Source organism: Sinohyriopsis cumingii, chromosome 16 (genome assembly GCF_028554795.1).
Source record: "Sinohyriopsis cumingii isolate HCF-2022 chromosome 16, ASM2855479v2, whole genome shotgun sequence".
In the NCBI taxonomy this organism is placed as follows: Eukaryota; Metazoa; Mollusca; class Bivalvia; order Unionida; family Unionidae; genus Sinohyriopsis; species Sinohyriopsis cumingii.
In genome coordinates, this window is record NC_142976.1 from 81,629,598 (window position 1) to 81,648,945 (window position 19,348).

General features: G+C 38.8%; 1 protein-coding gene across 1 annotated transcript in view; it reads right to left on the reverse strand.

The window, feature by feature from the left end:
* Positions 1-18,583, reverse strand: part of LOC149780891 (transmembrane prolyl 4-hydroxylase-like) — a 40,442-nt gene extending 21,859 nt beyond the window's left edge. The window contains exons 1-4 of the mRNA XM_089936244.1: positions 18,542-18,583; positions 17,423-17,504; positions 14,839-15,043; positions 11,569-11,626 (exon numbers count right to left, since the gene is read on the reverse strand). Coding sequence (XP_089792370.1) covers positions 11,569-11,626; positions 14,839-15,043; positions 17,423-17,504; positions 18,542-18,583 — 387 coding nt within the window. The remainder of the gene's footprint in view (positions 1-11,568; positions 11,627-14,838; positions 15,044-17,422; positions 17,505-18,541) is intronic.
* Between the last annotated feature and the right edge of the window lie 765 nt (positions 18,584-19,348).

The window sequence follows — 19,348 nt, forward strand, 5'->3', positions numbered from 1 at the left end:
AGCGAGTGCTTGTTCTCGGCGACGGGCTCTTCTGGCACTGTCACTAACACAGGTTGAAAAGTAACTTTTTTCCTTGAACAGCTCTTGTGCATACTGGGCCACTTCTTGGGTCCAAGCCTCAAAACCCCCCTTTTTCCAGTCACGAACATCTGTCCAGTGGGGGTGTAAGTCACAAGCTACACACACATCGTCATACACGTCTTCGGTAGCTAAAAGTTGACGAATCTTTTTTTCCTGTTGAGGTTGAGAAGTATCCAGATGAAAACGCAAGGCTTTAAGCAAAAGGAGTCTTTCGTGACCATTTAAGGCCATTGGGGTGGTAAGTACTGATCGTAAAGAGCCCACAAAGAATCGGCTGGTAAACGAAATCCCAGAAAACAAGTCACTAAGACACACACTATGCGTCGTCCCAAATTGAATGGATACAGTTCTTGTAATAATTGATGGTAATGATCCACGGTTTGAATATGGTCGTTGAGTTCCTTCCACAGAATCTGTTCAATCACTTGTGACATAAGCCGTGGCATGGATTCCTGATTTTATAGTCTCTTTGTTTCGGAAGCAATAAAGGTACTTTCTAACTAGACATCTTCGTTCTCCAGTAGGGAATCTAAATGCTCCAAACTGTAACCTAAACTTCAGAGTTTGTCTAGATGTTTCGTCTTCCGCTAAGCAGATTCCACGTAAAACATGTTGGTAATCCTTTAACTCGTCTTCCTCAATACGTTGCTCTAGGTGAATCTTGAAGTAACCAAAATTACAAACATTTAGTTCATTCACTAACTGAAAGTGTTGAACAAGGTCTGACCACTGAAACAATTTCTGACGAATCAGTCCTCTTATACCATTCAGGTACCAGTGGTTAAAGATCTGGTGACGTAACGGATGCAACTGTTCTTTACGTTTGACTTGTATTTTGACCAGCTCTCGGTAAATGCGTTCTCTCAACTCCACAGACAAAGCACGAATGTTCTCTTGTAAAGTATCCATGAATAGGTCAGTCCGTACAATTCACAATCTTCTCCTAGAGCAAAAGTAATCCACATAGTGAGTAATTTCTGACCACTGCCATTCAGGGTAACGTCCAAGAATGTCACTGAACTCTTTTGATTTAAACAGTCTAGAGTAATATAATAGGACGAATGCACACTTGACCCAGAGAAATCTAACACACTGGTTGACTTTTTTCACTTTCCTCTTATGAATTTCTCGGCACAAAAGTTCTACAGTCACTCATTGAGATTTCACTCTGGCAAACCCCTGCCAAACTTCCTTGTAAATCTTCTCTTGCAGTTCTTTAGGTAATGATTCAATATCGTTTATGAAATGAAGTTTAAATACTGGTCTCGGTGATGTCCAACATTTGATTCCTAGCCAATCTGGTTTCTTCTTCGTCAACGACATGGTAAGTTACTTCAATGTCTCGGTCCCACTAAGGGTAAGTAATGACAATTCGGTGACCATCGAGCATGTTCTATGTAGGCCGAATCTTGCGGTTCCCAGTGGTGAAGTGACACACCACAACTGAAGCACTTGACTTTATCCCCTTCGTCCAAGTAGAAAAATCCGGCTCTGGCTAATTCTTCGGGGGTCGGTCCTCCCAGATACTTAGGCCATTTTCCTTTGAACGATTGAAAACAATTTTCAAAGTTGCAGTATTCCGACAAACGTACAGGGAACGAATATTCGTCTTTCACAGGTTCGTTTCGATGAGGGTTGGGTGACATGGACAGGAGTTTGCTCAGGGCTGGATGACATCCGTAGGGGGGTAGACGTGAAGGTGAACATCCACCTTTAAAATGAAACCCAGTAAAGTGTCCAAGAGAACGAGCGGCATCGCTTTTGCATCCCTCAGGTTTGACACGCACAGCATCACTTTCCATGATAGGGGTAGTGAGAACAAAGTTCCCATGATGCTTTACGGCATCGCTAAGGTCACAGCGTACAACATCATTCCCATCGCAAGGCTCACAATCGCATTCCACTTCAGAAGTCCCACACTTGAAGTGTACCTGTCTGAACTTGTTTTGTGTTTCTCTAAAAGTATTCATCTTGTTCGCTTGGTCTTGGTAGTCACAATGAACTATCGATCTTGACCATAGCCCCTTTTTATACTAGTCGCAATGCAGTCTCAAGCTTGTACATCGTTCCTTTTTTATGTTTAGTTTTGGAAGGTACCGTTTCTAAGGTGCCGTTATCATTGTACCATAATGTCATGGGTGGAAAGACCATAGAAAGGTAAGGGCAGTGCGGAGACCATCAAGTATGTTTCAGAATAGCTGAATCTTTATAGATACATAGATCCATTCGTAACTTTAGTCCGCAAGCGAAACACTGTACTTCGTATCCCAATCCTGACTCAGGTCCCAAGTAGACAAATCCTGTTCTAGCTAAAACATGCGAAGTAGGTAATCCTTTCCTATCTGTAGGCCATGCTTGAAACTTGTCCAATCGATGGGCACAATCACAATAGTCAGGCAAGAAAACCGGAAAATGGTAGGGTTTGAACTTGAAGTTCTCATCGGGTTTCTCACTCGATTCTTGCTGTGGCGAAGTCATCCTTCTGGTGGGTGGCTATCCTCTTACAACCAATGTTTTATACCAACATGTCCATACGGCAAAGTAAAGTGGTTGGGCAGTCGCACTTGCTTCTGGTACACGATTTGATAGACTTTTTCCAAGGGTCGACTGACGATGTGGTGAGTGGGTAAACATACAATCTTGTTGGGCTGATAGGTGGTCACTTTAAAGTGTTCATCTTCTCTAGACTGCAAGGATTCTTTCAATACCCCAAAGTTCACCACTCGACTGGTACGATAATTCAGAGTCAATCCTTTCACTTTGCACTGCATGTGCACTTCTCCTTGTTTGTCCCGGTATTCGTAACCGTAATTTTTAGGACCACCACTGACGAAACTTAGAATCTTGTCGTCGGGGTGCTCGTCTGTCCAGGCTCCTAAACGGTCTCCTTCGATGTCAGGGTGCTGTTGACTCGGGTGATGGATGTAAATGCAACTGTCAGTGTCAAAGTACAGGACACGTTCCCCTAACAGTTCTAAAGCTTCGTACAATTTTAAGCGAGCATGGGCTGTCACGTAAGCCGCAATGATGACATTTCCAAAGGGGTCGTCTTGTACAAAGTCCAGCTCTTTTTCGTAATTGACTAAGATCAAATTCTCGCGGACAACGTCCACGTGTTCGATGAATTTGGTTCTGTCGTGAATCATCTGGAAGTAGCGTGAAGGTTCGGTCAAATATTCGGTCTTGGGTAAACACGGTCGTTGTGCCATTTTGCCCCACAAGCAATTTAACATCATTTTGGCAAACGATCGCCTGCCTTCGTTTTTCTCGATGTGGTCTAAAGTGATGCCTTCTTGTTCCCGGTATTTCTCTTTGAAATGTATTTGGTCTTCGGGAGTGTGACACCAGGAAGGATAGCCGCTGGCTTCTTGTTTCAGTTTCAAAAAGGCATCCACGTAGTCTGCGAAAATGCCTTTCTGCGTGGGGTCACCTTTGTGGTATTGTTGTGTCTTGGGAAAGTGGCAAATTTCGTACACTTCTAACAGTTGGTATCCCATGACCAGAGCTTTGAACAATTCTATGCTGACCCAGGTTCCCGTCAAGGCTCGTTCTTCCTGGGTGTGATGACAAGGTTGATCTTGGTTGCACGTTTTGGCACAAGTATGGCACAAAGGAAACATCAGTTTGCCTTGACAATGGTGAGGTAGTACGGGATGATACAAGTCCGTGGGAGGCAAAACTTTACACTTGATCAAGCCTTCATATTGTCGAATGTTTTTCAGGTCGATGTGTTCGATGAACAATTGTGGGTGCCCTGCAGGAAAGCGACAATATTTGCACACATAGGGATACAGCGAACACACGTCCAAGTATTTGATTTCTTCTCCTTTCTCTTCGTCGGCTTGGTACAGCAAACAGGTGGCATTGGTCCTTCCTCCGTACAAACTATCCCTCGGGTTCAGGGGGTCCATGAACTGGTAACTTTCCACGAGACGTTTAAGCTCGGGATCGGTTTTCAAACGGTGATCGTATTCGTGTTCCCACATTTCCACCACTTGGTATCCTTCCTGTTCTAACTTTAGGCATCGCTGACAAGTGGCCTGGTACAAGTCTTCCATGATTCATTGTAAAAACTGATTTTTAGTGCCGTGGTCAGGGTAACAGATGGGACATCCGTGAAATAAGCAGCCGTTAAACTTGTACACGGTCTTGGGGTTTTCTAAGTCCCAGCCATCGACCGAATGCGTTCTGATGGTCTTTTCGCCTCCTCCATTGCGGGCATGCTGAATCCATTTGTCTTCCTTGTCGCACAAGTAATGTAACCAGCGTAGGGCTTTGACCGAGTATTGACATTTGACATAGTTGGTCGTTTGAGGACTGATGACAGCCACGGTGTTTTCAGGCATGAATCGTTGGTGGTACACTAAGGAACACGCTTTGGCAATGGTGCAAGCTTCTTTCAAAGGATCGACCCCTCCGTGTTCCATGAACAGTTCTTGAAATTTTCCACAGCAACGCCGTAAAATGTCCACGTCGGAATGACAATACTTTAGCATTTCTTCCTGAAAGTCAAAAGGGTCTGAGGCGTGAGCCTGGTACCAAGCGTAGAAAGCGTCTCGTTGTTCGGTACACATGTTGTCAGGGTTGTAATAGTGAGCCTCAGGCAAATGGGGTAGAATGGCGTGTTGATTGGCTTCGGTATTGAAAAAGTGAGGAAAGTACCCTTTAGCCATTTCTGTCATTCCAAACGTTTTAGGCATTCGGCTCAAAGGCATTGCCAAGTAACTCATCGAATCTTTAAACTACACTTGTCCCACATGCATGAAAATGATTTTGGTTCCGTTCAAAGTCACTTTCAGACGTTCGGTGCCATGTTCCGTATAGTATCTGAGAAGAAACTGACCATCGTATCCGGAGAAATTGTGAGCCATCACCGTGGCATGACAATGACAGTCTCCGTAACGTTCGATGACCTCTTTGCTCAACGTCTTGTCGATGGGGTCTAAGACCCATTGGGCGAAATCGGCTAGCGTGTTCGGCCCTCGAAAGATTTTTTCACGTCCTCCAGGAATCTTACTGCAGTGAGGGCAATAACTCAAGATAGGTTCTTGAATGCACTTCTCGCACGCTCGATGAGCCACGCAGAAATTAGGAATGTGAATACCGGTCTCTTGCATGCATTCGAAATTGAAAAAGATGAAATTACCTTTCTTCTTGTGTCCATCCTCTTTCTCTGGTTGGGATTGGTATTTTTGCACGTAGCATTGATGTTCCAAGTCCACGATGTGGTGACAAATGTGACATTTTTTCTTTCCTGAACATACGTGTGCCTTGGCATTATTGGTACGTATGCCTTGGCCACACGTAGGGCACAATCTCAGGAGCTGACAAGCACATTTCTGCTGTGAACCTTGCGTCTTCAGATGTTGTTGGTAACAGGTAGGGCTGACAAACGTGTGCTGACAAGTTGAACAATGCACTGGTTCTTGCCCTTCGTTCAGACAGGGTGGAGAGGCCAAACATCCTGAGCATTTCAATCCACAATGCTTGTGTTGCTCTCGATTGTTACAGCCATAGTCACATTTCTCACAGTAATATATGTATCCCAGGAATCCGGTGATAGTGGTAATGGTATCGAAATGGTCATCGTGATGATAAAGGTGAATGTATTTTCCATCCTTAAAGTCTTTCCCTCGAAACAACAGAGGCCCACGCATTTCTTGAGGGTGCACTTTCAAGGTGTAGCGTGGAGCTAAAATATCTTGCAATGTTTGCATCTCAGGAATGCCGCAGGGTGTGTCTTTGGGCAAGCCGGCTTGTTGTAACAGGAGTTCTGTTTCACTTCGTTGTTTGGCTCAGTCCGATTGTCGAATAGTTTTCCAGGCTCTTTTCCATTCTACCGTGTCGTTCTTGTTGGCATAGGTTCGTCCCACCACGATAGCCCTGGCTAAACACATCTGGTCGTGAGGGTTGTGAATTCGGACGAGACTTGTTTTGGTGTTGCGAAGGTTGTCTACCAATAACACCTTACTGCGTCCAGTCCCTTGAGGAGGAGAGACATGGGTCATGTCCAGTGTGGCTTTTCCATCGGTGATGTCAAACTGGTCATTGGATTGTTGTACGTGTTGAATCTTGTCCATGACTTTGGAAGCGGTGAATTCTGCAGGGCTGCTAAACTCGATCCAAACCGGGGATTTCAAGCCGTCGTGTTGTATGGAAAGTCTCAAGTGATCGTCTTCTTTGGGTTGACATTGTCGCTTGAGTGTGGTGAGCAAAGAATCCCACATTTCGGTGATGAACCCTTCTGCTTTCTCCAACGGTACTTCGGACTTGAAATCTTTAAATTTCACCGTGTATTTGTAAGCCGTGGTTCTAAATTTTCTAGAGGGAAGCTTTTCCGTCTCTCGAATGGAATAGTATTTTTCAGGGTTGACTAAGGGTGATGAACTTTGTTTAGAGGGTTTGGATTCTGGTTCACTCATGTCCTCTTCAAAATCACTGGCATGAATTTGTGCCAAGACTTCAGCCCTGGTACGAGGCGATAGATCACGTTTCTGCCTCTTACTTTCTTCTTCTTTCTTCTCAAATGAATTGGATCGTTTCATCTTGATAGCAGAACGTCAAATGAGTAAAGTTTAAACACCATGGACTAATTTATATTCATAGCAGACCAGCGTATATAAAAGGGTGTGTGTCTTGTCCTTTCACTGTTCATTTCACTCTCAAACCGAGCACAACGATGGAAGAGACTACCCAAATCGAACGTTTCATCAGAGCTTTGCGAGGCGTCATTAGAAAATTCTCTTCAGACCAGCCGACGGACTACTCTCCTTCCTTGCGAGATAAAAGTGAAGATACTTGCTATATCTGTCAGAAGAAAGGGATTGGTCTTCAGAGTGTCCAGACCGTCAAAAAAGAAAAAAAGGGGTTAGAAAACACAAAAGTCAAGATACCTGTTATTATTGTCAAGAAAAAGGACACTGGTCTCCAGATTGCCCAAAAAAGAAACAAAAGGAGTCAGAAGAGAGGGATTCTTCAGGGAAAGAAGAAGAATAAGAAAGCAGACAGGTAAAGAAAAAGAAACAGGAGAAGAAAAGAAGAAGGGAAGAAAGTGAGGAGGAAGAGGAGGAAAAGAATGTGACGGTGAAGAAATTTAAAAAACAAAGACACTAAACAATGAGACAGAAGAAGTGTATGAACTTTTTAAAGTGTTCTGTTGAGAATTGTGAATTGTGAATTGGATTGTAAATATTTATAAAAGAATAAATTAGGTATAAAAAGGTAAGTGTCTTTGAGTTTTGATTTTAAAATAAGAACGTACACTCACACATTCATACACACGTACTATAAGGGTAAAATGTTTTTTTTTTTTTTAAAGTTATTTGCAATTGAAAGTCTATCTCTTTTCGAGAGACGTGGGTGGCCCTGAAAAGGGCCTTTGGTTTTTGGTGTAGGGGTGAGTTTAAGCAATCAACTTTAACTGTCTTAAGCCTTTGCCAAGGCCAAGGCCTACTTCTGGACTGCGTACTGTTGATGATGATAATGATGATTTGGTTGAAATCACTAAGGGTGGCACGGTAGGCTTAGTCACAGGGTTGGAGTGTTTAGCTCGGGAAGGTCGTATTCTCTTCGGTCGTAATAAAGAAGTCTGATACATTTGTTTCAGACTTCTTAACTCCGCTAAAATGTCTAACAGTACCATGACCGTTTGATTTTCACACCCTTGTTTCTTTGCTGCTTCTTCTTCTTCTTGTTTTTTTCTTACCTCTTCTTCTTGCTGTTGTTGCTGTAGGAGAAAAGCTTGTTCCGCTTCCTTTTGCTGTTGTATAAATTTCTCCAATACTTCTTTCTGTCTCTGTCTAAAATTCTCCACGTGCAGTAATGAAGGAGAAGGTGACTAAGGTTCCGGAACAAATTCTTGCGAGGTAAGGAAATCCACAAAATCCCAGTTCACCTCTTCTGAAAGTAAGTCCGGGTTCCTTTGGGTGGTCTCCACTGCTGGTGCACCCCAATTGATCGTTTTCTGAGTTTCCATCATGTTGAATAACTGTCGCATGAATTGACTGAGCACAGGCGCTAGCGAATCTATATAGACCACGTGACATCACAGACTGCTCTCTTCGGATTGGATGCGGGCTGACTGAATTTTGTAACGCGTGTTTAGATTGGTCAATGAACTCAATCTGTTTCAATCCTTTTTCTACCTATAAATAAGCGCAGTTCACTGCATTCATTCACCTGTTCTCGGTGCCTCAAGATGTGGACCGACGTTGAATCTTCCACCCTTGTGTCTTCGATGATGTTCAGGACGGACATACCGATGTATGTCCGATCCAAATGGACAGTTATCCATAGGACCGACACCAGCCTATGGATACGAAGAGTAATGTTGAGAGGCAAGGATGCCTCAAAAGAGTGTTAATGTATGGTCCTACAGTTAGGCGAAGCTTAAGAAGAAGAAGAAGATGTCACAGATGCCCTTTATGTTAAGGGTGTATTAACATAAAACCAAAGGCCCTTTTCAGGGCCACCCACATCTCTCGAAAAGAGATAGACTTTCAATTGCCTAGCCAGATTTTTTTATTTTATATATATGTGTGTGTGTATGTGTGTGTGTATGTGTGTGTTCTATCCCTCTCCCCTGTTCCATTTCCATAGACCCATCAGGTCGGGACCGTATTAAAATAGGGTCCCGACCCTGTTCCATTTTCCCTTGTTGCTCAACAGTCCCAAGATTTTTTTTTTCCATGTTAAATTCCCCTTGAGGCTAGAGTGGCCCAAGACTTTTCCCCATGTTAAATTCCCCTTGAGGCTAGAGTGGCCCAAGACTTTTTCCCATGTTAAATTCCCCTTGAGGCTAGAGTGGCCCAGGGGTTTCTGTAATGTTAAATTTCCCATTGAGGCTAGAGTGGCCCAGGGGTTTTTTAATGCTAATTTCCCTTGAGGCTAGGGTGGCCCACTTCACTACTCATATTCCAGTATCTTCACTACTAATGAGTCAAACAGCTTACACTGGGGAAATACTTTGTAGTGATAAAGTACCTGGTAAGATAGGTATCAACCTTGAAAGGTCACTACAGGCAATATAATTTTGTAACAGCCAGATAGCCTTTTTGTTTTGTTGAGGATACAAGTTACATTTGCTCAAATTGTTGACCTTGGCTGGAAGAATATTATGAGTGTGTCTCAGGCCTCAAGGATGAGATAAAGTATATTAAGAGTGTGTCCCAGGCCTCAATGATGAGATAAAGTATATTATGAATGTGTCCCAGGCCTCAAGGATGAGATGAAGTATATTATGGGTGTGTCCCAGGCCTCAAGGATGAGATGAAGTATATTATGAATGTGTCCCAGGCCTCAAGGATGAGATGAAGTATATTATGAGTGTGTCCCAGGCCTCAAGGATGAAATGAACACCATATTATCTAGATGTTCATACGTGTATTTATTTATTGCCATGTCCTTTTTATTATCTTAAATTTTCATTTAAGTTTAGAAACTGGGACCAACTATGTCCAATAACAGACTTAAAGCAAGCAGCCCAGTCCAATAACAGACTTAAAGCAAGCAGCCCAGTCCAATAACAGACTTAAAGCAAGCAGCCCACTATTTTTGTCAGGAAATATATATGTGGCATACTCACACAGCCTCACTTTGTAAGAGCAAGATACTGTAATAACTTAAATTACCTTTGCTAATCAGTAAGATAATGCAATAACCTGAATTACCTTGGCTTATTACCATTTAATACAATAACCTGAATTATTATATGCTCATTTTTTTATCCGTTAATTTTGCATTGTCAGAATTGTTCAGTATTTTATGATATTGAACTTGCATGCAACTTCATACTACACTGGGGCCCCGAGTGGCCGAGTGGTCTAAAGCGCTATGTGTCACGGATCACTGCCATCTCACCTCTGTTTGCATGGGTTTGAGTCTCAGGCTCAGCCAATGTGAATATGTGAGAAAGCTTGCCGGTAGCTTCTCATGGGTCAGTGGTTCTTTCTGGGGGTTTTCCCGGGTTCTTCCTCCACCATTAATACTGGCCGCCATGTATAGCCTATCTTGTGCTGAAAATGGCGTTAAACCCTATAACAACAACATCATATTGCACTCATAAAGAAACTACTTTCTATTGTAAACAAACAATGGATGCAGATGCCAAGACTTTTGATTTGTAAACAAATCATGTGTTTCTGAATGAACTAAAGCAGATGTTTCATGGACTGCCACATAGCAGCTGTTTTGCCACATTCCACGTTAACTTTTGATACAATGTTCCGGATTTAGGCAGGCGATAAATGCCTGATTTCATAAAATTGCTGGGTTAATACAAATAACATGCAACTGACAGGGCATAAACCATCATCTTTAGATGGCAATAAGAATGGCAAAAAATATACTTACTGTTTAACATCTTGAATTTCCTCAAAATGTATTTTCTTAGTTCTGCAAATCCAAATTACAAGAACCATTTCATGGGTTCTCAAGCTTGATTACACATTTCAAAATTGTATTGTAATTTTGACTACATTCCAAGTGCAATTACATCCTCCTTACTGCACTTAAAATGAAATAAACATATTCCATAGCATGTTTTTGATAATTGCAATTGAAATACTTCATATATTTCCCACATTATGATTTTAACATTCAATGACAGAACAGAAACACACTTGCAGATGTCAACACACTGCTCCATCTCATTACCACTGAAATTTGATGCACTTCATGTGGAACTGGTCTAGAAAAAACCAGTGTGTAATCACAAAATTTCATAGAAATGATTCATTCCAGATCAAATGGAAAAGTTGTTGCATTATATGCACATTCATTCAAAATATGGCTCCAAATTTCAATTTTAAGTAGACCAAAATGCCATTTTCTTTTGAAGGTTATGTCTAGCATGTGACTGAATTCAAATTTATCTGGGCAGAGTTATGTGTGCATTAATAATGTTGTTGTGTAATGATGAATTTGCACTTGTGTATTTAGTTTGGAATATGACATACATTCAGTTACTTTGTTTCTTGTAGTGTATTTTTATTTAGATAATTAAGCCTTAGGTAGAATAAGAAAATGAGCATATAATAGAAAGGTTACTGCATTTGAATGGAAAAATATGAACTTGTTTTTTCAGATGGATATACTGCACTCCCAAGGTTGTGCAGTATTTCCATCCAAAAATCTTGTTCATATTTTCCCATACAAATGCAGTAACCTATAATTAGCTTTGCTTATCAGCAATGCAATAACATGAATTTTCTTTGATTATCAGCAATTGTGAATTTTGTTGATTTTGATCAGTATAATCATACATAAATACCATGCTAGCTTATTGTTGCCCCAGGTAATTTACAGGTTATTGCAGTAATAATTCATGAGTTTTTTTATTTATGTGGTTCTGTTCAGATTAGAAGACTAGACAAACATATAATAATGTAAATGCTTACTCCTCTGTTCTCTGTAGAAGGAAAAGATTCATAACATTTATACAAATTTGCAGCATGTACAAATACAGCATTATTATTGAAGACGTTATACCTGGAGTTTCTCACTTCTTGTAATGACTAATGCTGGTAGCTCTGTAATACTGGCAACTCTGAAAGAAATGATAAATGTTTAAGGTTAAATTTTCAGACATATCATTCTAAATGATTCATAATTTCTCAGTCAAAAATTATAGCTTATAATAAAAAATTCTTTACTCTATGGTACTAAAGCAATCAAATTTCGGTTTTATGCCTTCAACTTAATTATATTTATTTTTGTTGTTTTTTCCAGTTGCTTAAAGTTGTATAAATATGCAGGCAAACTACTGGGTACCTCAAAAAAGTGGCCTTCTTAAAGGGAAACAATTCTCAAAAATTTCTTAAACTGACAGAGAATGTTGTTCATATAATGCTTTCATTGAGGTATTGTGGTTCCTCACAAAAAAGCCCCTCATTATTCTACCACCTTCTTATAGTACTTGCATGCTTATTAATATTATTTAATTGTTAAGTTTTATTCTGTTGTTCCTATTTAATTTCACTTTATTTTAAGACTAGGCACTTGAGAGCTATATTGTAACATAGTTTTATCATCGTTAACTATTCTGCATGTTTTTGTGTCTAATAAGCATTTGACTTGTTGGAATAGGGGGCTCCGAGTGGACGAGTGGTCTAAAGCGCTCTCCGTTATGGATCACTGCCATCTCACCTCTGTCTGTGTGGGTTCGAGTCCAGGGTTTGGCCAATGTGGATATGTGAGAATGCTTGCCAGTAGTTTCTCGTGGGTCGGTGGTTCTTCCCGGGGTTTTCCCAGGTTCTTCCTCCACCATTAATACTGGCCGCCATGCATAGCCTATTGTGTGCTGAAAAATGGTGTTAAACCCCACAACAACAACAACAACTTGTTGGAATATACCTACGTATTAAGTCAACTCACTTTTACATTTTTTGTCTCCCTTGAATAGTGTTAGAAAGAGTGAAAACTGTATCTCATGAATAGTGTTAGAAAGAGTGAAAACTGTCTCCCATGAATAGTGTTAGAAAGAGTGAAAACTGTATCTCATGAATAGTGTTAGAAAGAGTGAAAACTGTATCTCATGAATAGTGTTAGAAAGAGTGAAAACTGTATCTCATGAATAGTGTTAGAAAGAGTGAAAACTGTATCTCATGAATAGTGTTAGAAAGAGTGAAAACTGTATCTCATGAATAGTGTTAGAAAGAGTGAAAACTGTATCTCATGAATAGTGTTAGAAAGAGTGAAAACTGTATCTCATGAATAGTGTTAGAAAGAGTGAAAACTGTATCTCATGAATAGTGTTAGAAAGAGTGAAAACTGTATCTCATGAATAGTGTTAGAAAGAGTGAAAACTGTATCTCATGAATAGTGTTAGAAAGAGTGAAAACTGTATCTCATGAATAGTGTTATAAATATTATGACAAATATTTATCTACTGAGATTATGTCTATTCTAAATATTAATAACAACTCTCAAAATGAATCACTAATTATGAAGAATATTCTCATACTGAGACTATGGTTTTGTGAATATTAATAACAACTTTCAAAGGCATCACCTCAACAAGAGGAATGTTGATCTATTGCAGTATTGCCCATTATAAATACTGATGACACATATCAAAAGCATCACCTCAACAAGAGGAATGTTGATCTATTGCAGTATTGCCCATTATAAATACCGATGACACATATCAAAAGCATCACCTCAACAAGAGGAATGTTGATCTATTGCAGTATTACCCATTATAAATACCGATGACACATATCAAAAACATCACCTCAACAAGTGGAATGTTGATATATTGCAGTATTGCCCATTATAAATACTGATGACACATATCAAAAGCATCACCTCAACAAGAGGAATGTTGATCTATTGCAGTATTGCCCATTATAAATACCGATGACACATATCAAAAGCATCACCTCAACAAGTGGAATGTTGATATATTGCAGTATTGCCCATTATAAATACTGATGACACATATCAAAAGCATCACCTCAACAAGTGGAATATTCATCCATTGATATTTGTTTATTGTTACAACTAATGACAACTCTCAAATGAATGACCTCAACAAGTGGAATATACATCCATTGATATTTTTCTATCGTTACAACTAATGACAACTCTCAAAAGCATCATCTCAACAAGTGGAAAAAACATACATTGATATTTTTCTATTGTTACAACTATTGACAACTCTCAGTTGCATGACCTCACCATGAAGAATATTCATCTCTTGAGTAAATATAGAAAGGATTGTAGCATAGAGGAAGATTATGGTCTGGCAAACTGTTGCAGACTAGAACCCCAAAAGGAAGATATGTCACCTAATTTTCTTGGACTGAAAGGAAGATGTTTCACCTATCTCTATTGGACCAAAAGGAAGATGTGTTACCCCTCTCTTGCACCAAAAAGGCTATTTAATAATACACACAGCTTTTTTATTAAAAATTGAAAAAATGGGGAATGAACATATCAAATTTGTCAGACCTTCAAGGATATCTGTAATTTTCTTTATCAAAATAATTAAAGTCCAAAGGATGACGTTTTGAAAGGGAGACAATTAGGCAGCCATAACATTTTGGCAGATATCTGATTTTTAACAATTTAATCGAGTGAAGATTAGAGGTGGGGGTGATATCGCACCCTTCTCAACTCCCCTGGCTATGTATAACAGTATAACAAGTCTGAATAAATCCAATTCTAATTCAACAAAACTCTCCTGTGACTCTGAGAGATATGTGCCTGGTAAATATCTGCATGATTGGTACTGACAAGTGTCACTTGTTTTTTATTTACTTTTTAACCTTCTGTCCAAATAATACACTGTCTACACCATAAAGTTCATCAACTCTGTTTGTACATAAGTGATACAATGTAAATATATTTTAATGTACTATAGAAGTGATAGAATATAATGAGGCAAAGCTGGATAACTGCCCTATTTATCGTACTGGATGAGACATTGTACCCTATTTTATATACTGTGTGTATCAGTCTCACAGCTTGATAATTTGCATGTTTTTCATGCAGAAGTGACAGCCTGTCTTACCTATAATAATTTATGTGGTCCATTCAAAGCATAAAAAAAACAAAATATTACAATTGTGCATTTATATCATCCATGTTTTTATGAAGAAACCTGACTAACTTATGAATCCAAAACTTTACTAGAATAATTATATATCTCAGTTTAAAAGCTAGCAATGTTTAGATCAACCCCTACCAGAACCTGGTATGACAAAGATTTCATTGAGCCATAAGAGAGGTCTGGTTGAATGAATAATCCTATATTGCCTGTTTAATAGAGATGCCCCCAAATTTCCAAGCTCTGCCATTGTTAGCCATGTCTGATTGCTGATGTGGGAGACATCAGCAATGTTTTTGGTCCTCAACTGTTCCTCTAGATCACCTCCAAAGACACCACTCATTTTAAGTCCCACATGATTCGCTGTTTGGATTATAATATCACACTCCTCTGATGTCAAGAATTCTGGAATTTCTGGAAGTTAGAGAATCACTCATTATTTATTGTCCATTAATTGTACATTACTTACAGCTAGGGTAGGACATGATTATTTGCACATTACAAAATGTAAAGAGTACAACATTTTACACAAAACTAATGGCACATACAATAATATACATTTAAAATTTTAGAAAGTATAGTGTGGGAATTAAAAGCATTAGGAAGGAATAAAATCTTCATGTGACTTATAATTAAATCAACTCAGACACATTCCTCCCAAATATACTGACCCTTTCCTGATGCACTAAATAACAGACTTCAGGAAAAATTCCTGGTGCCATTATAGCTAGATAGCCCTGCATTTTCTTTTTTCAAGGATGCTTTGTTTGGAACATACAAAACTTAAGAAATAATGTGAGGCAAACATATTCAGAGCTAATATAATTTTATAAAAGGGTGAATAAATACATTGCAATAAGAACTGTTAAATTCAACATAGCTGGCTGGTTATGGACACACCGTACTAATGGTATGGACAAATGGGAACCAGCCTGGAAATGGGTGAACCTAAAATAGAGTATATATGGGTTAGGCTGACCATGATTGGTTAATAATGTAAGTTATGTTGTAGGAAAAAGAATCTTTTGAGAGCTTATCCTAGTTGTAAGTGAAAAAGAATTAGAGACATTGTTTTATTGATGGAATTTCAGTCCTTTAACAGACTTGAGTTTGGAACACTCATTACTAAAATTAGCACCTGACTCTTTGGTACGGAATTGAAAGCATATGTTTCAAACAAATGCAGGTCCAGAAAATGCTGCTGCTCATATCCTTTCCTCTACACTGAAGCTGACATCCACATTTCATCTATACTGATAAATATAGGTTTGATCATGAGCACGCATAAATTTTAAGTTATTGAATTTTTAATATCATGGTGTTTGCATAGGTTTACTATGGAAACTGAATTAGTACCTTGAGTCCTATAGACATCCAAAGCAATACAGTGACTCCACATATGCAAGTGCAATTAACTTTACTATAAATGCAATCGTCATTCTATTTGTGAAGAACAAGCAAAATTAAGACATTTTGTAAACCACAGAGTGACTTTAGGGAGGATATTAAATGTGTATTCAGATATATCAGGTGTTGCCAAGAAGGGGGGAGGGGGAACTGTGTGTAGATTTGACTATATTAGGTGGAGTGTTTAGCACTTTGGTTTATATCTAAGTGATGCATATATAAAATTTATACAATTTACCATTTATAGAGTAATTACAGTAAGCAATATGATATTTCCATGTTGTGTTTTGAAACATAATGCTTCAGATCTGATCACTTAGGTCTCTTCCACCATGCTTAATGGTGATGACCTCTCATGACTTTGCATTCCTCTAATTTCTTTCAGTGAATGTTTTGAAAGTTCATATTTTTCATTTTAATGGACTTATGTCTATGTTACTTTAGTTTTAAATTATATGTCTTCTGGGGGGGGGGAATGTTAGGTAATTTTTGTCATTTAAATCTCTTTTTCTGTAATAATACATGTACATACAACTGGTCACCTTGACCTTTTACTCATTAATTACATAATATGACAAGGCTGGTAATATATTTCAGCATTAAATTGAAGAGAGATAAATGGTGATATTAAAAAAAGATAATTCTTATAAGACAGCTTTATTTTAATATTTTTTCTTAATTTCTTAAATAAAGCTCAAATATTAAATGTCTGAAATGTATCATTGGTCTTTAGGTGAAGATAAACTTGCAATATTTAAGAGTTTAACATTTTTTTTCTGAGTTTATCGTGGTATAAACTGTCGGTTGCTGACTCACACAGAAAATAACTAATAAATATAGGTTTGATCATGAGCACGCAGAAATTTTAAGCTATTGAATTTTTAATATCATGGTGTTTGCATAGGTTTACTATGGGAACTGAATTAGTACCGCTTGTCCTTATGAAAAGTTCTATTACTCAAAATATACAAAGGGAGACAACTCATTCTGATATAAGCTAGAAAAATCTTGGATTTACAAGCCTTTACTATGACTTGCTGCTGGTCAGCTTTAAATAACATTAAACACCAAACACAAATATCATTCAACATAGTTCTTGTGACCCCTTTGTCAAATAAAGAATGAATGTCATCAAGCAGAATCACAACATGAATGCAGTAGCCTTGAGAGGTGGAGTGGGTGAGGGTTAGAAAAGGTTACTAACCCCTGCTATTTTTTGGCATAAAAACTAACTTATACTGTAGTTGTCACACTGAATTCAGTTGAATATAATTAAAATTTTGATATATACTATCTAAAGTCAAATGTGTTTTTGTAAAAGACAACAAATAAGATAAGTACAAAACATTGATGTTCGGTAACATAAAATTTATAATGACAAGTTGCCAAATACTGGTGGCTGTACTGCTCGTGTTATCAGCTTCAAGACTTGTCCTGGTGGATACTCTACTTCCTGGATGTCACCAACCTAAAAAGCACAAGTATACTCTGAACTAAATAAAACACCATGACATCTATTTGAAATTAATCCCAAATTACGAAATCCACATGTCTACCAGTAATACAGGCAGACTTGAATTGGACATTATCTATCCATGACTGGAACATTGCATGATAAATTCTTTAGTTCCAACTAACAATTTACAGACATTTGTTTTAGTGTGTGTGTGTGTGTGTGATTTGGATTTTTAACATAGCTTTAACAATTTTTCAGTCATATCGCTTCGATGTCTGCAGTGTGGCAGTTTATAGTGATGTCTAGCACTGAGGCATCATGCCGCAGACATGTAGCATGATGTCCCACCCACTCACATTATCCTGACACCAGGCCGACCAGTCCTAACCCAAAGCTCTTAATGGTGGGCGCCAAGCGAGGCAGCTGTTAGTACCATTTTTGTAAGTCTTTGGTATGACTCGGCCAGGGATCGAACCCATGACCTCCCGCATCCGAGGCGGACGCTCTTACCACTAGGCCACTGTAGCTGTGCACATTTGTTTTAGTACATTATGAATTACTACAGGTTACCATGGCTACAGTCATACACCCATTCCAGAGGGCACTAATGCATGCACTCAGTCTTATAACATCACATTAAGTTGTGCGAAATACTGAATCTATTATATCCTTCTTACATGGATGCTGTATTTCTAATGCATCGGTGGGCAAACTACAGCTAGTGACCTGGTTTTACTGGCTTATTTATATTAAAAGGTATGGCTTTAAAAATTAACTATCTGCCCCATGCCCTGGAGGAAGTTGCCCAGGCCAGTTCTAAGGTGTTGTCTTGAAGGGTTTAGTCCCTAAACCAAACTCACATACTTTATGCCCAATGGGACAACACTATAGGAGAAAAGTTACCTCTAGAGCAGGCAATAATATAATATATAAAAGATATGCATTTAATGATAAATCTTACAGACAAAGATATTAACAGTTGAATAATGATAAAGCAGACCTGATCCTATACTGTTTGCTAGAAATGGCAAAATAAAAACATCATATACACTGCCTGCCAGCTCAAATTGGGCTGGCAACTCTGGGTCCATGCTGTTTCCAGTTTTGTGTCTGTTTCTTTAGCTAACTGAAGAAATCCCTATTTACATTGCTAGTCTGACTATAATTACCACATAAATTGAAATAGCTGAAAATTGATTAACTCTGAATTCTGATTTTATTATAAACAAGGCCGTGTGTGTATGAGAGAGAGAGAGAGAGAGAGAGTGTGAGCAAATCTGTGTTGGTTCATATGCAGACAATTTGTTTCATTCAATATAAAATCAATAATACATTAAACTTCTTGACTGTAACACACATCATTATCGCATGGTTCCCATGTTGTAAGGAAAGCATGGATCCCATTTCATTACGTTGTAAGTATGTTCATGGAGCCCATTTCATTGCATTGTAAGTATGGTCGTGGAGCCCATTTCATGACATTGTAAGTATGGTCATGGAGCTCATTTCATTACATTGTAAGTATGGCCATGGATCCCATTTCATTACAATGTAAGCATGGTCATGGAGCCCATTTCATTTTGCTGTAAGTATGGTCATGAAGTCCATTTCATTAGGTTGTAAATATGGTCATGAAGCCCATCTTATTAGGTTGTAAGTAAGTATGGTAATGGAGCCCATTTTATTAGGTTGTAAATATGGTCATGGAACCCTTTTTATTATGTTGTAAGTATGGTCATGGAGCCCATTTCATTATGTTGTAAGTATGGTTATGATACTGATTTCATTAGGCTGTAAGTATGGTCATGGAGCCCATTTCATTTTATTGTAAGTATGGTCATGGAGCCCATTTCGTT